At 41.2% G+C, this 22,955-nt stretch overlaps 1 protein-coding gene across 2 annotated transcripts; it reads left to right on the top strand.

The window, feature by feature from the left end:
* Positions 1-3,712: 3,712 nt before the first annotated feature.
* LOC131353488 (CREB-regulated transcription coactivator 2-like) lies at positions 3,713-22,235 on the top strand. Of its 2 annotated transcripts, XM_058390572.1 has the most exons (14): positions 3,713-4,015; positions 11,080-11,181; positions 12,127-12,240; positions 12,700-12,761; positions 13,682-13,750; positions 14,320-14,420; positions 14,545-14,574; positions 14,692-14,821; positions 15,001-15,233; positions 15,703-16,163; positions 16,688-17,191; positions 18,142-18,228; positions 19,324-19,522; positions 20,280-22,235. In XM_058390572.1, exons 1-14 carry the CDS (start codon positions 3,842-3,844, stop codon positions 20,480-20,482), a joined length of 2,469 nt encoding a protein of 822 aa, XP_058246555.1. In that variant the 5' UTR covers positions 3,713-3,841; the 3' UTR covers positions 20,483-22,235. The 2 variants fall into 2 exon arrangements, with proteins under 2 accessions (XP_058246555.1, XP_058246562.1); XM_058390579.1 differs by lacking the exon at positions 13,682-13,750.
* Positions 22,236-22,955: the final 720 nt, after the last annotated feature.

Raw genomic sequence — 22,955 nt, 5'->3', positions numbered from 1 at the left:
ACCTGCTCAAACTTGATAAACCCACACTGGACTGGACTCATCGTACTCTACGTGCTAGACCAAAGGATTATGAGCCTCCCAGTCCTCCGGAGGAGAAAGAAGAAGGTGCAATAAACTCAGTCCCAACCTGTACCTTAATCTAATGATTTAATTAGAACTGCAATAGAAATATAATAAATGTATAAATTTACACTATTAAAGCCTCTGTGCCTGAAAATAATAATGACTGTGTTTATTTTATAATAGTAATAATTGCATAAAGGTTTGCTTCCGACAGTTTTTTCCCCCGAAAACTGATGTTAATCCCAAAGTAATGCAACAAAATCCACTTATTTTTGTTAAGGGAAGTAACTGGTAAATGGATGGGTCAGTAAGTGAAAGAGGAAGATCAATGGTTCTGCCTTTAAAGTTTTTATGTGGCTTGGCAGAATCTCCTGAGCATTTAGTGCACCAACTGCAGTCATGATTGCTGTGGCTTCAACAGAAACAGGTATTGCATCAAACCACAGGCAACCTGTGCAAGATATCATTCAAGAAATATCAATCTACTATGATAAAAAAAAATGAACATATGCAAAAATTCTGAATAAATATGACAAATTTTATGAACCGAATTAGACCACCAGGAGGCGCCAGATACTTTCTAAAACAATTTGTGTTGGAAAATATATCTGTTTCACAGCACTGGGAAAAAACACATCATGGCAATGTAACCACCTGCATTATTCATTCATACATTCATTCATTTTTATTTATTAATTTAAATGAAATTAAATTAAAATTTATCTTGCCTCTACCTTTTTCCAGTTTTTGTGATGACATTTGAAAACAAAAAACAACTGATTGGTACAACAACTGAGCAAGAGAAAACTAGAAAGAAAAAAAAAAAGCAAAAATCTTGTGGAATTTGAGATTATTAATGAATACTTTAAAGGTCAGTAAAAAGTTGTTTTCTCTTGTAAATGTACTTGAGTAATAATACACATGCTGCATTTCAATATTACTTGAGTAAAGTATAAATCTACCCTCATATTCTTAAGTGCAATAATGACTCACATTCACTTCTATGAATATTGTCTACAGCTGATATCTAGGCACATTGTATGTTATGCAGATTTCTATTGTACAAATATGTAGCATGATAATTTTCCTCAGTCAAACAAAACGAAATATTAAATATTCTAACAAGGTTTTTTCACTTAGTTACAGTGGTGAAAATACAAGGGTGCTGGTGGCTCAGTGGTAGGTTTCTCCCCTACCATGCAGAAGGCCCGGGTTCGATTGCCAGGCAGTGCCCAAACCACAACCACTGGATGTAGTGCCGGCGACCCCTCACGCACATAGGGAGCAGCCGAAAGATCAACAACAGTGGTGAAAATCAAACCCGTTATCATCAAAGCTATCATTTATTATTTGGTTGGTTTATTTTTTAAGTCTGTTTAACTGGACACTTGAATTGAATTATTAACTTTTGACTGATTAACTCATATATGAAAGCTTTACTTGATTTAAGTGATTGCTGCTAAATATTGTTCTACATGGTACTGAATTATAAGGAGTACTTATTTTTCCCTACCTTATTTCTAAATGTTAGTTCACATTTTGAGAAAAATAAATACGTAAATTGGTTGTGTTTTGTTGTTTCCATACTACTATAAAATTGTAGAGTTATTGCTCTTCAAAGTATGTTAAAATAAAAACCACAAAAATTTGACTGTGCGTAAAAACCGTGGATGTGTTTCCTATTTGTGATCTACACTGATCTGCTCTGACCATGACACACAATGCTGGTTATATTTACATTTCACACCATAAGAACTGAGACATTTTTTTTTACTTTTATTTCTCCAACAAAATATGTAAGCTGGCAACTCAAAACCCCAGATGTTAGCTAGATAGCTAGCAAGCTAATGCTAACTAAAGACACATTTTTTGGTTTATATACCTTATTTAGCTATGACACATACACCTATCAGGCGTAACATTATGAGCACTGACAGGTGAAGTGAATAACACTGATGATCTCCTCATCATGGCACCTTTTAATGGGTGGGATATATTAGGCAGCAAGTGAACATTTTGTCCTCAAAGTTGATGTGTTAGAAGCAGGAAAAATGGGCAAGAGTAAGGATTCGAGTGAGTTTGACAAGGGCCAAATTGTGATGGCTAGACGACTGGATCAGAGCATCTCCAAAACTGCAGCTCTTGTGGGGTGTTCCCGGTCTGCAGTGGTCAGTATCTATCAAAAGTGTTCCAAGGAAGGAACAGTGGTGAACCGGCGACAGGGTCATGGGTGGCCATTACTCACAAATGCATGTGGGGAGCGAAGGCTGGCCCATGTGATCCGATCCAACAGACGAGCTACTGTTGCTCAAATTACTGAAGTTAATTCCTGGTTCTGGTAGAAAGGTGTCAGAATACACAGTACACAATGGATCAGGGCTGTTTTGGTGCCCAAAGGGGGACCAACACAATATTAGTCAGCTGGTCATAATGTTATGCGGTGTACATGTCTATAACTCCACCCATATTATGACTGTTTACATGCTGTTTTTGCTCATTTATTCAGCTGCTGCTGTACCTGTCCTGTACTGTTTTGTTTTGTATTGTCTATTTGCACTGTCTTTTTGTCTTGCACTGTTTGCACCAGGTTGCACACATTGCACTTTATGTGGCTAGGACAACTTACTTTCAGTCCTTAGCTCTGTGTTGTTTTGTAGCTCTATGTTGTTTTATGTAACACCATGGTCCTGGGGAAACGTTGTCTCATTTCACTGTGTACTGCGTCAGCTATGTGTGGTTGAAATGACAGTAAAAGCTTCTTGACTTGACTGACCACAAAGTTTGCTATCCAACCAACCAACCAAAAAAATAAAATAAAATAAAATAATATGAAATAAAATAAAATAAAATAAAATACAAAGGCCTGTCACTGTTTGAAAATGAATCTCTGTTATGTGTGATGCAGGCACCTTTCTATCATAGCCAGTATGTTATATAACAACATTCATGGATTTTCGGTAGTGCTTATCCTACACTGGTTTGCAGGGAGCCTGGAGTCTATGCCAGGGGAGCTGAGGCAGAAGGTGGGGCACACCCTAGGCAGAGTGCCAACTAATCGCAGGGGGCAATCACACACACACAACTAACAGTTTACCATTGGGCTACGGCGCATGTCTTAGGTCTGGGGTAAAAAACACATGTGATAACATTATTATGATAATAATAATAATAATAATAATAATAATAATAATAATAATAATTACTATTATTATTATTGTTGTTGTTATTGGTGTTGTTGCTATTAATAATACTTTTTTATTATTGTTATTATTAATATTTATTTACAAAAGCGAATTAGTAATTAATAAATTTATAAAATTAACAGTTTTGTTCCACACTGAAAAATAACATTTTGTCTGCATTTAATTAGTTTGAAATCATTAACAAAATATAATTATAAGCTCTCCCGATGTCTGAGAGAAGTGTTTGGTGGAATAATTGATCTGGACAGAGATGGTGATATTGTCCGGCTCTGTGTGTGATATTTATTTTCCTCCGTCTCTGTAGTGAAGCGTGCCAATCCCCGGCGTGCGCTGCGAGCAGCAGTTACGTGTGTGAGGTCTGAGGCACTCCCTGCATTGTACACGGTCTCTTCTTACGCACGATGATGTAAGAAAAAGTATGTGGAGTATTTATGAGCATCTTGGAGGAAAGTGTGTGTTGATCGCGCCCCCGGCGGCTCTTCGTCACTCCCCACTCCCTTGTGAAAGCCCTCCTCTTCCCTCAGTAGGCTGAACACTCGGTCTGGATGTGTGCTGAACACAGCGGCTTGTAGAAGATGTCCGCGGCGGGTGCTGGAGCTTGCGGACCCGGTCCTGGAGCCGGCGGCGCTCCAGGATCCGGAGCCTCCAACCCTCGAAAGTTCAGCGAGAAAATCGCCTTACATACTCAGCGCCAGGCCGAGGAGACCGCCGCTTTCCAGGAGGTCATGATGGACATCACCTCCACACGGGTAAGTAGTAGCAGCAGCGGCAGAAGGGGGATCCAGGATGAGCCTCGTAGCAAAGGCCTGCCGTGTAACGACTTATAGGGACGAGCTGCTCGAAAATCCTCTTCCTTATTGTGTTCTAATGTAACTCTTAAGAAACCCTGCGAAGGGAGCTGAGTGTGAGGAGTGTGACGGTGTTTACTGGAAGAAACTTGAAAGCGCACACACACACACACACAAACACACAGCATGCTAACTACACAGCTAACAGTTTAGCTAGTTATTAAGAATGTTGTGATGTGGCTAGTTGGGGGTAGAGAGATGAACATTTTTTTGTCTTGGACGCTAAAACCTGAGTCAGCTGATGTTGGAAAAAAATATAATCACGTCTTAATGACTTGTGAATAAAAATTAGGGAAAACAAGAAGCCACTCCGTGTTATAAACATTGTACAAACTCGACAGCGTAGAAGCAGGAAGCTAACGTTAGCGAATTGGTTAGCATGTCTGCTAACAGCAGAAGCTAGCTAGCTGGCCGTGTTGCTTTCAGAGAGGAATAATGCTTGTACATGAGTATGTCTTTAGTGTAGAGCTGAAAACAAGGCCTGAGTTCATTGGCAGCTGATGTGTAACGTTAGCTGGCTGTAACTTTTACGCAGTAAATGTAGCATGAGAACTCAGCAGGCTAATAAACATGCTAGCCGACTGCAGCAGTGAGAGCGGAGCGGCTCCGTGTGTGTTGCGCGCTGAGATTTATCGCGCACCGCACGCGCACTTCTTCAACAGTTTACAAATTGTAAGAGATTTTTAGTAGCTTTATGGACTGCAACACAATAGTACATATAGAAAGAAATCTCTGTATATGAGATATTCTGGGTTTAAGTTGACATTTTGACAATTACAGCTAATCATCGTTTTTTTTTTTTCCACACCAGTGACTCATCCTGTACTCGTTTTGTGTTTGGCCAATGAAATTCTCTCTAAAGCAGATATGCCCCGCCCCCTTGGGCAGATTGTGCTCTATATTATCAACAGGCATGGCTCGGTGGTGTGTTTTTTTTTTTTTTTTTTTTTTTTGCAGTTTCTTGCACTTGATGAACAAAAAGTAATCCTGAATTAAATATGAAATGTAGTGTGATTTAGTGCTTATGTGGCAGGCTATGCGATTCAGTTTCATATAAAACCATCGGGGCCTCTCCATCAGTAAGAGTATGTCATATATCGTATCATATCAGGTAGAGTAATCATTTATTTACGTTTCATTACGTTGTAGTCATTTACCAGAGATGCTGGATGCTTTACACCTGGAGTTAACACTTGACTTAACACTGACACAAATAACTTCGAATAAACACGCACCATTTTGGTGTCTAGGATATAGTCCTTGTAAACAGACCTCAGGTGTTGTTGAAGGAGCTGGTGAGAGAGCCTACAGAGCTGGAAATGAAAAGAACTCTTGCTAAACTCACTCAGTTTTCAGCTGTTAAGGTAGAGTCAGGTTTCTGTAGATTCAGCAGTGGTTTGGCGTTTTCTCCTGCGTTAAGCAGATCAACATGTCAGTCAGACTTCCTGTTTCAGTAGGAAAAACATCAACATACAGAATCACAGTTTTCTGCTTTGGTTAGCGAGGTGTCAAGGCGGTGTACAGCTTCATCAGCTGGGAAAATGTTCAGTTTTTTTCTTTTTTAAATCATGAAGTAATAGCTAAATGCGTATATGATAACTCAACAGCATGACTCGTTTTTTACATGTGCAGTTTCATTAATGTGTAGTCAAGAATGTGTAGTCACTGTGCTTGCCTTCAAGTGGACGTGGCAGTAAACCATGTGCTGGTGTTTGGATTCTGACATCCGCTTGTTGTATATAGCACAAGATTTCAACATTTACAAATCTTAAAAAAAAAAACAACAACAAATCTTCAGCATTTTGAGATGAAGGATTTAGGACCAAGTTATGATATAGTCCTGAATGTAGTCTTAACATCAAAAAAAATAGTTCAAAAATATTACTACTACTAACAATAATACCTATTATGTGGTATGATGCAGCAAATACACAAATCCAAACGATCGGCTTGATCAGTGCCTCTGACCAATCCTGACTACCTGCAATTGCCATTTATCATTTGCCCAATGTATACAGTCATTTGTTTATATATAAATATATACAAAGAAAAATAATACTCGGAAGAAATATATATTATGATTTCTACTACCATTATGATTTAAGGCATTTAGCAGATGCCCTTATCCAGAGTGATTTACATTTATCTTATATTTAACTGAGCAGTTAAGAGTTAAGGGCCTTGCTCAAGGGCTCAGTAGTGGCAGCTTGGCGGTCCTGTGGGTCGAACTTACAGCCTTCTGATGAGTAGTCCAAATGCATTTTAGTTCATCTGAATTCCGTACTGTTCATCGTAAAAGCAGCAGGATGTCTGACTGAGATGATTAACAGTGAATGGTGGTTTGGTTCGGCGCTCTGCAGCTGCATAGTACTGTAGTAACTCAGCTAAATTACCTCTGAATGGCTGTATTGGCACCAGGCCAGAAACAGATTGCATAATTTGAATACGCTTTCCCCAGTTTTGGCCTTCATGAATAAATAAACCGTGATTAAGCGTGACTGGTTATCTACTTTATTGTGGTATTGTATTGTTGAATTGTGCTGTGGAGAGATATCGAATGTTTACCCTGTAAAATTTGTTTGTTTATTTATTTTTTAATGTCATCAGTATAACATATGCTTGCTGAAATATGGCTAGTGATGTTTTGTCCTGGTAATGAATTTCTGTGCTGTTTTTCGAGTCATGCAATTTTCCTACAGGAAAGATAGATAGCTGTTATAACGCTATATACACAAACTACAGAATTAAACGACTTGATGCAGTCGTTCCGTCCGGATCATAAGAACTGGCATTTACATTTCTGTTATTTCTCTCGCCATTGAGGATCGCCAAATTTCTGTAGTTTAGTTCCACATCTTTTTAGCACGCATTTCCGTCCACGTCAGCTGTCGGAGGCACATTGGTGCCGTATGAAATTCGAGCCCAAGCATTGCTCTTCCCTTGCCTTACACTTCATCTTGTTTTACTCACGCATGAGTGAAGCGTAAACTGTTTATATGTCCCACGTTTTATACACTGTTCATTTTATTTCAGATCCTAGGCTACAAAGATGTCATGATTGTGCAACGTGTACATTTATAGTAAAGCATGTGTATAGTAGAGACGCTTATGAATAAATAAAAATAAGATGATTAATAAAAAAGATGATTAGTTTGTTTAGTCACTCTCCCGCTGTCTCAAATGGAACTGTTTTGTTGTTGTGTTCCTGTGGCATGTGTTTAGTTGGCATGGTTGTATGTTTTGTCATTAAGTTTTGTTCATGGGGAACATAAGCTGTGTGGCTCACACAGTCGGGCCAGGTAGAGAACAGCTGTGTGCTCTTTTGGACCTCTGCATTGTTTAATTCCTGGTATTTGGGTCAAGTAAGAGAACTCCGTTCTGCTGTATAGTTAGATGCTGATATGGTATTGATCTCGCACAGCAGAGCAGAGCTTAGCTTATGATGAATTGCTTTCTGACATGGTGATATCAGCTGCAAATAAAGGGGCAGAAGCTGAGCATGTCAAGATCCTGAAATTTATCTCATGATGAATTGATTAAATGCTGATTGATCAGTTTTATGTAGCTTTTATAATATGAGGTTCTAATCTGGTCTTGGCCACCCATCAGCCAGTCCTCGCCTGTTATACAGCAGCCACTAGCTGGGGAGGATAGAGACCATTCGAGACACACAAAACCAATCAATTTCTTGAACTGCAGCATCCAGTGCTGCATGTATCACTTGGAGGAAAGCGTTATCTGTCCTTTTGCTCATACATGAGCTCACACGATTGGCTAGTGGCACTCTGATTGACAGGGAGAGTAACTTTATCCCTGTGGAGGACCCCTAGAGTCAGATAGCTGTAACACTGTCAGTATGATATAGTATAAGATCAGTGAATTGATAATGCTGATATTTAAACCATCTGTCATCATACTTGCTGTAAGCTTACAATAACACTTATTATACCTGTTCTATTACTATTTCTACATCATGTGTCTTTATGCCAGTAGAACATCATTTACCAAGAGAGAAATGTGAACATAAATTACATGATTATCTTGACGGACTTGGGAGTCGTGTTAGATTAGGAAACACCTGTTTCAGTAGATTTGCATTAGATGTATATAAAACGTTTGAAAAATTGTAAGTGATGTAAATAACGATGTAAATAACAGTGTAAATGTGCTTGTTGAATTTGTTCTGTATACTTTGACCTCAACAAGAGCATGTGGTATTTGCTGCCAGCTGATGTTGTGTTTGGTTAAATCCATGTTCGGTAGTTGCTCATCTTTAGCAAAGGAGTGTTATGAGGAATCCTGTGCAATCTGTAGCAGCTTCACAGAACAAACATTTTACCTTGAAACAGTCTTTTTTTTTTTGGATAGGCCTACTACAGAAAAAAGGGAGTTTGGAATATTTACAGCACTGTTTCAGGGAATAAAATAATTTACGTCAGTGTGTAGAAGTACACTTGATGTTGTTTTCAGTTCAACGTGCAGTGAAGAACTTGTGTGGTTTCATCTTTCTATTGTGGATTATTTAACAAGAAAAGCTGGATGATAATGAGGATGTAATTACGCAACCTAAAAGTATGATTGCTCAGTCTTACCACTGGAAAATGTTTGTGGCAGGCTCTAATAATTATGGTTACGCAATTGCGTCATGCCTCTGGCAGGATTAATTGACGTTTTTGTTTGTTTAACTTTCTTAAAACTGCTTAACAAGGAGCAGGAATTAAAATGAAAGAATTGTTGAAAAATATATAAAAAAATAACACCAGGCATCCAGTCTGTAGTTCTCTGTGATTCACACAACATAATGAAACATGATGTGATTTTACACACTGCCACGTCTACTTGCTGTGGTGTGAGCGAATCAAAGATCTGTCAAAAAAAAACAAAACATTCGATTAATTACCACAATGCGTGAGAATGGTTTCCTGCAGTGGACAGACCTGCCATCCAGGGTGTTTCCTCGTACCTTGTGTTTAGTGTTTCCGGGATAACTCTGGATCTGTGTTCACTCTTCAGCACTTGCTAAAGCATATTAAAGTTTCTAAGATTCTAAATGCTGACCTTTTTGTTTTGCCATAATTTGCCGATGTCTTAAGTTAACAGTTCCACCAGATTTTAGTGCTTTTTCAATCCCAGAAATCAATGTCTAATCAAGCAAACTCTGTGCTGTTCTGAGGAGATTTTTCAAAATGAACTCAGATTTGGGCCGAGACATGCCATGGGACGTGATCACAACATTCGTTCAGCTAAAGACCTTCTCTGATTCAAACAGGAGTACAGATATCATAGAAAGTAATTACATATGGCTCTTCACTGGAAGTAGCCTAAAAGACTAATCCTTTGCTTGCAATTTCACCTACTCAAGTAGTTAAAATTACAACAAAAAAAATATAATAAAAAAGTTGCAGCAAAAATTCAAGCATTTTTGGATGCAACAATCACAAAAAAAAGTTAATAATAATAATAATGGAGGGATTTTAAGATGCTGCATTTACCGTTTTATTCTGTTTGATATTGCAAATCTGAAATTCGTAAACAGCTATATAATGTTGGGGCTTTTACAACTTTATGATATTAAACAAGCCAGGATAAAATGATAAATGTGAGCTGTTTACACATGTTGACATGTTTCACAGAAACCATGCTGTAGTCCCGACTGCTTGTAAGTTATAGCTGTAGTCAAACTTCTCATCTGAGAACTCTTTCTTTAAAGAGAAGGCGTTTTTTTTGCGGTAGAGGATGTGGTTAGTAGTGTTGGGCAGAAGGTGTGAATAAAATGGTTTGATTCCAGCTGCATCCTTCTGTTATTAATCACACTTTAAATGCATCCTTCCTGTTCCTTTACTTCACATTTGTGATGTTTATTCTTGAACTCTGATGAAGTAGTAGTAAAATACTATACAGCTGGATCTGAGCGCAGAGGACATATGTTTTGGTACAGCAGTGAGACGCTGCAGTGATACAGGTCAAGTCTTTTCACTTTCTTGGAGAATCCAAGTGTGCAAAGCAACACATAAACTAACAAACCACTTATAAATCGCAGTGCCTCAAAAATCCCTCCGACAGTAGAGCTAGTTAAATCATTCCGAGTTGTTTAGTCTGTAAATGATTGTTCAGAAAACCTCATTCAGCAAGTCATGGCAGAATAATGAATTTATTGCATTGTGTGTATGACGGCATATGCACAATCGATTAGACACATTTGTTTGTATGAGTTTTCCTTGACCACAAGCCCGTATCACATACGGCCATGCTCACGGATGGCACCCTGCCTTTTATTCTCCGTTCCTTTGATTAATCACCTCTGGTGGAGTGCAACGCTGGCTCCAGCACAAAACGTTATTGTCGCTGTCATTTATGTGCCAATTTTAAGCCTTTGAAAGACGTGGAATGTTGGTCCATGTGTACAGAGACAAAAGTTGGATTGTAGCGTTCGGAGTGGGTTAGCACAGTGAGGCGGAGGAACAGCGCGAACACAATGCCACTCATTTCATCTGGCTCGAGATGACAGCCATCAATTGCGCCATGAACAAATGCACACTCGTGCTGCAAGACTTGCGGAGAAATTATGACAGCATTCCAGAGTATTTGTGTATTATTTGAATCATTCAAGTCCTTCTCCTTCACTGTGGTTCCCAATATGAAATACAGCAAGATAACACATGTCCTAATAATCTGGTTACATCACTGCATTGTTGAATTGGCAGTTCTTTTTCTATAACTTTTTTTTTTTAACAGCTCTAACAGTAGTGCTTTATAGTAACGCACTTGTTCTAATAGCATTTCCATAGTAACTGCTCATTCACAGGGGCTCATATGGTGGACACCTACTATAATCCTAACGAGAACCAAAATAAAAACTGTTATTTAACAAAGAGAAATGTATGATGATTGATATGGTGAAGCAAGGAGACAATTTTCTGGTAAAGTATAATGAGTTTTTGCCTGTGTTTGTTTATTATTTTCAGATTCAGGCTCAGAAAGTGCACCTGGCAAGAACCCAGGGCCCTTACTACGGAGGCTCTCTGCCAAATGTCAATCAGATTGGCAGGAATGCGGCTGACCTCCAGGTATGTCACCGTGTCTCGTGGTGGGTGCTGTGAGCAAACGTTTATATTGCACTATAGTTTAAAATGATCTCAGAAACAGTAGGATGTGATGTCTTCTCAGTTTCACAAGCACCAAACTGTCTGTCCTGGTATTTTTGGTAATTTTTTTTGGCCCTATGGGGATTCCCCAAAGATTATGTGTAATACATAGGTTTCATATTTAAATGTGTGTCTATGCTGAAATGTCTATGCTGTAAATGTGTGTCTATGCTGAAAATAGCAATAATTTAGATAAACTACTGCCAGTATACAGGATCAGCTGTTATTCTGCCCATTATTCTTGTGTCTATTAGCGACACTTAAATTTATATTATTTAAAAGACCAAGCAGTTAAGAGTTAAGAGCCTAACAGAGGCAGAACACTACTGGTCAGTACTGGGATTTGAACTCACATCCTTCCAATCAATGGCTGTTTGATTAAAACTAAAACTTTGCACAAACAACGCATATTAAATGTCTGGTAAAGCTAAATAAATGTTTACATGCTCCCATATGGTCTAGTCATTTAGAACAACAAGGAATGTGCTGTATAAATATGACCTGTCTTGTAGTTTATATCCAGTGATCCACAAAGTTCAGCAGTAGAGTAGAGCAGTAAAGAATGTAGCTTGCAATGTGCCATAATTATGTGCTGTGTTATTGTACCTAATGTAAATAAAGAAAATGTGAGGCACCACAGGACGAGACATTAAAGTGAAGCTGTTGCCGAGTAAAACCGATTTTTGCTTGAGTTTCCCTGGAAATAAGCGCCAGTATTGGCAGTCTACCCAGCAGAACTGCATCGAGTTGCACAAAGGCTTATTATTTGTCCTTGTGTATGAGTTTTAGCACGTTTTGTTTGTGTTGTGATGGGTCTTTTGCACTGTGTGTGTGTGTGTGTGCGCGTGTGCTCGTGCATTCCCTTAGGGTTCATTCCACACAAACCTAGAATCCAGTCGCTCCACACGGCACCATGGGCTGGTGGAGAGAGTCCCCAGAGACAGACGCTTCGCCTCCCCCAGCCGACCATACAGGAGACACGTATCCTTCTGTTCAGTACAACTACATTTGCTATAATGTCATATAAGGATAATATCTTATAATATTAAGTAATATTATAATGAGACAGACAAAGTATAATCGGAGCAGAGAAAATTCAGATCTCTGTTTGCACAGTATGTTATGTCATCACGATGGGTGTTGTATTTTGTGTGAAGTCATTACAATTAAACATTCACCAGATTCAAAATTTCCATCCACACAGCTCTTTAATAGGACTGCTTTACAGTCCAATCACCAAAACAGCTACCAAATACCCCTAATTATTTTTGTAAATCAGAATGTTTATGAGAATTTACTGGAATTCACCTCAGCTCATGTGCTAAAATGATTAGGGATCAAAATCTTTTTGCTGAATTAAATAATACTCTTTAAAAAGCTGTTTACTTTTCGGAAAGGGGCTTATGTTTGCAGTTTGCACTCCTTGACTTTTGACCTCAGATGGACAACTCTCATTGCAGCTCTGCATACCTGTCTCCACCCCCTGACCCAAGCTGGAGAAGGTAACACTTACTAATTAGATCTAACCATAATCTCAGTCCAGGCCTCTCTGTGGCGCATGTATTAACTCTACTGTTCAGTTTGCGTTCTAGTTGACGGTTAAATGCTGGTCTGTGTGTGAAGATTTTTGGCTTCTGATGCACTAACACTAGCACTGACAGAACTAACTCCTGAAGGTGCTGCTCTAGTCACCACTTTTCCACAGCTTTGTCTTCAGTTGCTTTTCAGGCAATTTGGACAGATATTCTGTCTTCTTTCACCTTTTTGTTTGACTTTAGCAACTTTTTCTAAGCTTTTTGTTTTTTTCAAATATATATTTGTCTGACTTGGGATGTCTTCTTCATTTCTACCTTTCATCTCTTTCCATTTCTGGCTACACTAAATGGAACAGAATCAGTCTCAGTGAGCGGGATACTGACTTTTCACAAGGAAGTACTTAATCAGTTCAGTTTTGACCATTGGTTTGTTGGACTGCCCATAAACTTCAGTTGATATTTTCTGAAATCTTGGTAGAAGATTGACCAGCTTAAGACTGGAGGAATCTGTAAACATGTAGACATGTTCCATTGTGTCACTGAAGTCTTCACACTTTGATTAACAGCTATATAAATCCCCCTCACACCCACAGTGGAAACCTGTGAAGTAAGTATAGAGATACATGCTGGCTTGCATGTTAAAAAAAAAAAAAAAAAACTGGATTGGCTGTTCGTTAACTGATGAATGTCCTGCTGTTAATTCTGTTGAATATCTTGGTCAGTACTGGCTTGGGTCATAAGGAAGGAAAAGCCTCTATGCACTGTATATAATGTCAGTGTCCCTCTTTCTGATTTTCTCTTTGGCTGCTTTCGGTACTTTCGTAAGCCTGCTCCATTTTTTCCCCTTGGTGCTGGAAATAATGGGCATTTTTCTGTCAATCACAAAGGAACTGGTCCAGTAATTTCTCCACGGACAAGAACCCATTGTTCCGTCTTCCCACCACAGCACTCAACAGGTGAATTCGCCTCTCTCTCTCTCTCTGATGCTCCTCCTCTCTCCGTTTATCTCTCTGTCTGTGTCTCAGTCTATCTACATCTCGTTTGCTATTCATTCCTTTCCGTTTTTCTTTGACCCCGTGTCCGGCTGTCTTTTCCACTCTCCCATTTTTTTTTCTACTCTTGACGTTTTCTGACCTCATGCGACGAGGTGCTCTGACGGCACTAGGAGTAGGGCGGTAAGTGTGTGAAAGGGTTGTGTTGGAGAGCAGGTGTGATCTGTTTATACTTTGGTGCATGCCCTGTTTGACCTGAGTATACATTCTGGGGTTATTATATTTTAGGCAGTTCTGCATGCCTTGTAGTAGGAGAAGTTTTATTTGCTGTGTTATTGTGACTTTGAAGGTATTTTATTACTTCTGCACTGACAACGTCATTGAACCTGCTTTCCCCACTTGCAGGAAGGAGCACCAAGAGAAATCGTTTGCTCCTTTGTCTTTACAGTCCCCATCTCCTGAGACTGCTACCTTCTCGTCAGATTTTTAGCCATCTTCACATCATTTTCACCTTGTTCTCTTCTGCTCTCCAGAACGAACTCAGACTCCGCTCTGCACACCAGCGTGATGAACCCTCCCACAGGAGATCCATTCAGTGCAGGACACACCCTAAATCCACACGGGAGACGCAGCGGTAAGTACTGCATGCTTTAAAGGTGCTAACACACTGCTTATTCATGTAGCTGATCCCCTGCAGTGTGGCTGATTATTTAATTTTTTTGTTTTCCTTTCTACTGTCCCTTTTTCTCCTCTTATAGGTCTGACTGAGGGTGAAAAAGGGCGTAGAAGTAAGTAACCCCACTGGCCATGAAACATTTTATCAATTTATTATACCAATAGAACAAGCTGTAAGCTTCAGAATGAAATGGCTACTGGGATTCTGATTACCATCTTTGTTTCTGCAGTGTTTCCATACCCTGTCCCTCCCATAGAGGAGAATGTATTAGATGAAGGCAAGCTTCTAAAACCATGGGACACAAAGAAGGTATCCATGCAGGGCTCACGACCAAAGTCTTGTGAAGTTCCTGGAATCAAGTACGTCTCAAGAAATTTTTTTTTCAATATCTTTGTCAGAAAACTGATTTAGAGTAATTTCTGGGTCATAATTTTTCCTGTGCTTTACCTTTTAGACACAGCATAACTAACCAATCTCACAGAATAAAACCTTACACTCTCTCTCTCTCTCTCTCTCTCTCTCTCTCTCTCTTTATTAGTATATTTCCTTCACCAGATCAGCAAGCCAATGCTCCTCTTGTCCCTTCTGCTTTGAATACTGGAGGTTCTCTGCCTGATCTGTCCAGTCTGCACTTCCCCTCACCGCTGCCCATGCCACTCGACCCAGATGAGCCTGGCTACCCCTCCCTCAGCGGGGGCAACAGCACAGGCAACCTAGCCTCCACCCTCACTCAGCTTGGCATCAATACCACAAATGCCTTCAACTCCCCAGGTTTGTCCTCATGGCAAGCAGACATTGCTAATCATTTAATTAGGTCAAGGCAGCACTGTAATTATGATGGTGATCTGAAAATTTCCATTGGGGATGTTTAACTTCATAAACTGAAGGCAGCTTAGTAACTTAAATACATGGCCCAGCAAGACTGTTTATCTGACAGAGAAGGAGGGAGTAGGTGTACATATAATCGGAAGTAGAAGCTAGTTTTATCTCCTCTGGGCTGATTTTGATCACCACACAGGATGCGGCCTCCTCGCTGCTGTCTTTCGGTGTGGTTTGCACACACTCACGCTGGAGATTCCCTTTAACATTTTAGTAGAGTATTATTTTCCCCTTGCCAGTATTTAATGGGTTGTTTAATTCAAAAAGTACTTCACAGAAATTGTGTCAATGGTTTAATGTAGTTATTTAAACACAGAGGCCATTTTGACATGTGCTCTGTATCTCTCTTTGATTTTTGCAGGTCTCTTGGCCTCTCTGCAGGGCACGTTTAGTAACCCTACTCTCCAGTCTTCTCTTAGCAATCCTAACATCCAGTCATCTTTAAGCAGCCACTCTTTCCCCAACTCCCTTAGCTCTGCCTCACTGCAGTCATCACTTAGCAATCCTTCCCTGCAGTCCTCCCTTAGCTCCTCCCCTTCTTTGCACTCATCTCTCAGCAACCAATCCCTTCATTCCTCACTCAGTAATTCTTCTCTTAGTGGTCAGTCCCTCCCATCAGTAAACAGTGCAGTGGGGTCAGGCCACTGTTTGAGTTCCTACCAAACGCTGTTACCCGGGAAGGTGCAGCCCCAATTAAGCTCCTCCCCCCACAGACGGGGTCAGCTATCACCGCTGAACCTGCCCCTGGGCCCGGATTCCCGCAGGCACCACTCCAAACAGTTCTCACCCACCATCTCTACCACATTGTCATCAATCACACAGGTAAACAACCCCCACAGTCTCAGACGAGATGCCGGTCAACCACAAACTTTTAACATCTGCTTGTAGAATTTCTCTTTACACATGAGCATGCAGCTACATTTCTGGTGGTGGTTTTGACTAGTGAAAATGCTGATTAGCTACTAAGTTTGCAAAACACTTCAACAAATTGTTGAGCTACAAAGTTTATTTTGACCACAGGACAAAGCACTAAAACCTGAGCATTACATAAAGTATCTTTACAGAAAGCTTCACTATAGAATAATCATAGATTTTTTTTCCTCTTTAAATTACTTTAAATAAATCCTTAGGAATGAGTGTTACAATGAAATTGCTAATGATAACAAAATGATGATAGAATGAGCACATTATTCAAAAATGATTCCGGTCAAATTTTATTATTCATTACCATTGTGGTGTGATTTAGATCTGCTCATATTGTTGCATGTGTTACCGGATCTGACGTTTGTATTGAATTATCAATATGTCTAAGTGATGACTACTCTTCCTGACCTCTTCTTGTCCAGGGTGTTCCACTAGATACAAGTAAGCTTCTGATGGACCAGAGATTACCACCATATCCTTTCGGTCAGTCTCAGCCAGGCCTGAGCGGTGACGCACAGAAAGGCTGCTCCTCACCACAGTCCAGCCAGCCACCAGTCCAGCACCAACAAGTACAACATCAGCAGCATCAGCAGACAGTACAGCCTCCCCAGCACCACCCCCTCCCACATACACAGCACCCACAGGCCATGCAACTGCACATGCAGAACATGCACAACCTGCATAAAACGCAGAACTTTCCATTCGAACACGTGCACCGACAACAGGGCTCCCATCTTCAGCCACAGCCGAACCAAAACCGCAGCGGCGCAGCAGACACACCGGGACCAGTGAACTCCCAGAGCACGCAGGAACCTGATGTACACACGCAGACACACACACATGTTGTACAGCAAGAACAGAATCAGAATCTTCCTCAACTTCAGCAGATCAGCCAGTCTCTAGCCAGTGAACTTGGGCTTTACAATGTAAGTAGCTTCTCCTTCTGTGATTTCTAAGAAAAAATACACCAAGTAGTGCTCTGTTCTCTGATATATGGTGGTGTATATTTTTCTTAGTTTCATTTGTATGTAAGAGAAAATCTGTTCTGAAGTGAAAGTAGTGTTTTACTATGTTGCACAAGTTTCTTTGTCTTCCTAGTTTATACAGTTGCAGTTTATTAGTCAATAGGTCTGTCCCTCATGCAACAGTGCCAACTTGCAACACTTAAGTAAGTTACTCATCTGAACTGACTATGTTCATAGTAAACAGGACATAATAATGCAATATTTTACTCATTGTGCGATGCCAGTTAATGGATTTTTGGTGGGCTTAGTCCAGGCATAGTGGATTAGGAATTTGTGTCTTTGTGACTTCTGTATATTTGCAGGGATTCAAATATTCCATTTCCAAGCAAAGCTTGAGCTGTGTTTTTCTGAGTGGGAAGACTATTGTGTTTACAGTTTTCTACCCACAAATTCAGAAAAAGGATGTGGTCAGATCACAGCGAAGTGTGCACCTTTAAGCTTTGTGTTTCTGGGGCTGGAGTTAGGCTGTAAATAAACTTAACTACAGTTAATGTAAAACTGTTAGGATGTTACAATGCATTCATTTCATCACCTCAGGATCTACGTGGGTTTATTGATTTCATCTTTTGATGAACAATGCGCATATAAATTTGAGAGGAGCAATCTTTAGATCGATCTATTCATAGCTCTGTCCTAGTCCCTACTTCCTGACCTCTTTTGTTCTAAAAGTCTCAGATATCAAGAGCAGTGTAATACAGACACTCGTAATCCATCCTCCATTCATAACTCTATGTAGTTTCTTAAGCAGAATGTGTATCGCTGGGCCCAGTGTACAGCATGGAATTGTGTGACATATTTGTTTTAAATCTAATCTCTCTCTCGCTCTTTCTCTCCTTCTCTTTTTGGGGTAGGATTCCTTATTACTGAATTCCCTTCTGGATGATCCATACCTGGGCCTACAACTCACCGGCAGGCAAAACCAGACCTTTTCTCAGCAGGTAGGAGACAAATATATAAATATAAGTAATCTCTACATATACATATGTAACAGCTCTAGTTTCTTGACTACATGAATGAGAGTGGTTTTATTTGATTTATATTCAGCCATTCCTTTTACTTTCAGTGGAGTGGAAAACAGTTCTGAACTTTAATTCATCTGAATTTTAAATGTTCTACTTCCTTGTGATTTGAACTGACATCTCCAGAGAGTTGCCTGAAATTAGTAAAGTAAACTCGCCATCCACTTTATTAGGAACTCACCTGCTCATTCATGCATCATGTGGCAGCAGTGCAGTGCATAAAAATCATGCAGATACAGGTCAAGGCCTTCAGTTAATGTGCACATCAAGCATCAGGATAGTGAGCCTGTGTTCACTGTAGCCCCAGATTCCTGTTCTCGGCTGTTGTAGTTCCTCCACACCAAGCCACATCTTGCTGTGCTTTTCTTTACACTATAGTTGTAAGAGTTATTCGAGTTATCAGAGCCTTTTTGTCAGCTCAGTTCAGTCTGGATCTCCTCAGACCTCATCACCCCAAAAGATGACGCTTATGGATGGTTTTTTTTTTGTTTTTGTTTTTCATGCTGTTATGTGTAAACTCTAGAGACTGTAGGGTGTGAAAATCCCAGGAGGTCAGCAGATTCTGAAATAGGCAAGTCAGCAGACCTGATATGATTTGCTGATTGGATATTTGCATGAATGAGCAGCCATACAGATTTTTCTAAGAAAATGGTTAGTGAGTGTAGATGTGCTTATTCCTATGATTTAAAGTAATTAACTGCATCAAAAAACAGTAGTCACTGGTGGACTATGGGCAATAACAAGACAGTTGTTCTCAGCAGGATGTGGGGTGCTGTAAAAGCATTTGTAATAGCTGTTTGCTTTTCTAAATTTGGGACCAAATGTAGTACATTTCTTAGAAATGTAAATAAAAAAGAACAAACTACCTTTGAGGCAGAATAATACTCTGTTTCATTCTGACTATCATTCATGGGCACCATTCACCCTGTACATGCATGTGGAGGTGGGGAGAAACTGGTAAACATCCACTTGGGACTTTTATCATTCCCTCTTGTATGTGCTTTTGTATTGTAGTTCACCACTGATGCTCACACGGGAGGTTTGTCCTATAACCACAATATGGACTCCACCACTAAAGGCCAGGATGGCTCTTACTCCAGCCACCAAGGGGTGTTAGACTTGCTGGACTCCACAGATCAGCAGTTCCTCAATCCCAGTCAGAACCAGAACTATGGTACTGGGCGCCACCCTGTCCCCAACATCATACTGACGGGTGAGTAAGAATATGATTGAGTGAGGGTGTGAGTGAGTTCTTTTAAAGTCTAATTTTTTCCCCCTCGTTTGGCTGAAAATATATCTAAAGCTCAGAACTTCAAATTTTCTCCATTTTCTCTGTGTGTGTGGGGGTGTCATTACCCACATGAGGTGTGTGAGATGGAGGGAAGGGGCAGAGTTTCCAGGAAGTGTTGAGTAATAGCAGCAGGTTGATTAACACCTATGCAAAAATCATTCCCATTAATATGTTGATTTTGCTCATGTCCTGTTTTTATTGAGGAGAAAAGCCTGCTCTTTTGTATTTGTAAATGTTTAGTTGTATAAATGTACTCTAATATTCAGTTGCATACCTCCTGCACAAGATGCATAAAGATGGTAGATCTTTTAATAGCAGCAAAAATATTACATCATGGCAAGATCTGATTAAAGCTTTGTGTTGAGCAAGCCTTCTTACAGTGTAAATCTCAGTCTGTAAACATTGCAGAGCTGTATATTTTCATGGCTTTCCTTTGTATATATGTGGTATCTCTGAACAAGGACATTCATTTATTACTTTGAAGCACATACAAAACCAGCAGACATTCCTATAGTGTTAGGATTAATGTTATCAATTAGATGTGGCATCTCCTGGGTTTCATATGTGTGGATTTGTCAAAATGTGTTTGTTCTGTATTTATGAATGCATAATTAATTCACTAGTAATGAAAAGAAATGTTTTGGTATAATGAACTGCTTCCTGTCTGTGTGTCATGCAGGAGACTCTCCTCCTGGTTTGTCTAAAGAGATCACCAGTGCTTTGTCTGGAGTGCCAGGCTTCGAGGTGGACCCGTTCTCTACAGACGATACGCTCAGGATGGAACCTCTGGCTCTGGACGGCCTCAACATGCTCACCGACGGAGACTTGATGCTGGCCGACCCTGCCGTAGAGGACTCGTTTCGCTCTGACCGACTCAAATGAACAAGAGAAGGGACGATTGGAATGATTAGGAGTCAGGAGACATCCATACAACCTGCGAGTAAGAAGAAGTGAAGTCTTTAAGGCATTCCAGTGGGATTTCTCCTCACTCTCTACTTAGGCTTGAAACCTGCTGAAGAGATTCCTGAAAGGGACCAACTATGTTTATGATTTTATTTTTATTTTTTTTAAAGTGTTAGTCCAGCTGTTTTTGCTTTAAGCCCCATGCACTTGCTGAGAGTTCTCTTCAAATGCAAAACATAATTATAGGTATTAGCTTGTCTAAGTCCTAACTGCATGTTGACGTGTGCACTTCAGATTGTCACTCCCACAGAGGAGTCAAGCATGTGATGCCAACTGGCAGAAAATGTTTAAAATCAGTGAGATGCTTTTTTTTCCCCCCATTTCGTATCCCGTGAGTGTTGACTATCAACAACAGACCAAGTGTTGATCTCTCAGAAGAGGATCTGCCAAAATAGAAACCAGACCAACTTCACCATGTCACTGTATGTGTCACCAATTGTACACTTTGCATTGAGGGCATGCCCTCCACAACCTCTTGTACTAAATGAGTATTTATTAATTCCACACCAGTTATTTACAAGTGACACTGATGCTCTATTTTCATGGCTTTGCCATTGAAGCTAAATTTTTTTTAGTCTTTAATTGACTTTAGTCTGCTGTAAAGTGGCTTTGATTTATCAGCAGCCTCTCTTTCCACCAAAGCGTCAGGGGAAAAAAGATCAATCTCTTTAAAATTAGATCTTCTCAAGAAAACTGACCAAAATGCCTCCAGAGTTTTTCGTACGTGCTTCAGCTAAAGCAAGCCTGCGTCTTGCAGATGTGATGTGATGTGCTGTGATGTGGTAGTGGCCGTGTGTGTATTCTGTCTCAGGCTAATGTGTCAGGCTGATCTGGTACACTGGAGCTTGGTTCATTTGAACTAAAAGCTGCAGCCCTATGTCACGTAGCCTGCGCTATTGCATTGCAAATGCATGAAATGGTGTTTTTTGCGTACAGATACTGTACTCACTGATGCATTTGTGCTCTAATGGCTGTTCCTTGTGCGGTTTGCTTGTCCCTGGTGGAGTGAGTGTGCAAGAGAGTGAGTGAGTGTCTGTGGGTCTGCGCGAGTGAGTGAGTGTCTGCGTGAGTGAGTGAGTGTCTGCGCGAGTGAGTGAGTGTCTGCGCGAGTGAGTGAGTGTCTGCGCGAGTGAGTGAGTGTCTGCGCGAGTGAGTGAGTGTCTGCGCGAGTGAGTGAGTGTCTGCGCGAGTGAGTGAGTGTCTGCGCGAGTGAGTGAGTGTGTCTGCGCGAGTGAGTGAGTGTGTCTGCGCGAGTGAGTGAGTGTCTGCGCGAGTGAGTGTGTCTGCGCGAGTGAGTGAGTGTCTGCGCGAGTGAGTGTGTCTGCGCGAGTGAGTGAGTGTGTCTGCGCGAGTGAGTGAGTGTGTCTGCGCAAGTGTGCGAGTGAGTGAGTGTCTGCGCAAGTGTGCGAGTGAGTGAGTGTCTGCGCAAGTGTGCGAGTGAGTGAGTGTCTGCGCAAGTGTGCGAGTGAGTGAGTGTCTGCGCAAGTGTGCGAGTGAGTGAGTGTCTGCGCAAGTGTGCGAGTGAGTGAGTGTCTGCGCAAGTGTGCGAGTGAGTGAGTGTCTGCGCAAGTGTGTGAGTGAGTGTCTGCGCAAGTGTGCGAGTGAGTGAGTGTCTGCGCAAGTGTGCGAGTGAGTGAGTGTCTGCGCAAGTGTGCGAGTGAGTGAGTGTCTGCGCGTGTGAGTGAGTGAGTGTCTGCGCGTGTGAGTGAGTGAGTGTCTGCGCGTGTGAGTGAGTGAGTGTCTGCGCGTGTGAGTGAGTGAGTGTCTGCGCGTGTGAGTGAGTGAGTGTCTGCGCGTGTGAGTGAGTGAGTGTCTGCGCGTGTGAGTGAGTGAGTGTCTGCGCGTGAGTGAGTGTCTGCGCGTGTGAGTGAGTGAGTGAGTGTCTGCGCGTGTGAGTGAGTGAGTGTCTGCGCGTGTGAGTGAGTGAGTGTCTGCGCGTGTGAGTGAGTGAGTGTCTGCGCGTGTGAGTGAGTGAGTGTCTGCGCGTGTGAGTGAGTGAGTGTCTGCGCGTGTGAGTGAGTGAGTGTCTGCGCGTGTGAGTGAGTGAGTGTCTGCGCGTGTGAGTGAGTGAGTGTCTGCGCGTGTGAGTGAGTGAGTGTCTGCGCGTGTGAGTGAGTGAGTGTCTGCGCGTGTGAGTGAGTGAGTGTCTGCGCGTGTGAGTGAGTGAGTGTCTGCGCGTGTGAGTGAGTGAGTGTCTGCGCGTGTGAGTGAGTGAGTGTCTGCGCGTGTGAGTGAGTGAGTGAGTGTCTGCGCGTGTGAGTGAGTGAGTGAGTGTCTGCGCGTGTGAGTGAGTGAGTGTCTGCGCGTGTGAGTGAGTGAGTGTCTGCGCGTGTGAGTGAGTGAGTGTCTGCGCGTGTGAGTGAGTGAGTGAGTGTCTGCGCGTGTGAGTGAG

The sequence above is a fragment of the Hemibagrus wyckioides genome, linkage group LG01 (assembly GCF_019097595.1).
Source record: "Hemibagrus wyckioides isolate EC202008001 linkage group LG01, SWU_Hwy_1.0, whole genome shotgun sequence".
Lineage (NCBI taxonomy): Eukaryota > Metazoa > Chordata > Actinopteri > Siluriformes > Bagridae > Hemibagrus > Hemibagrus wyckioides.
The sequence above is the reverse complement of the archived record's forward strand: the minus strand, read 5'-3'. Positions and strand labels throughout refer to the sequence as shown.

Excerpts from the sequence above, each read along its gene's own strand:
- LOC131353488 (XM_058390572.1), top strand. The coding sequence starts at position 3,842 with ATGTCCGCGGCGGGTGCTGGAGCTTGCGGACCCGGTCCTGGAGCCGGC. Across the intron at positions 14,421-14,544 it reads TCCACACGGGAGACGCAGCG|GTCTGACTGAGGGTGAAAAA; the intron begins GTAAGTACTGCA and ends CTCCTCTTATAG. Across the intron at positions 17,192-18,141 it reads GTGAACTTGGGCTTTACAAT|GATTCCTTATTACTGAATTC; the intron begins GTAAGTAGCTTC and ends TTTTTGGGGTAG.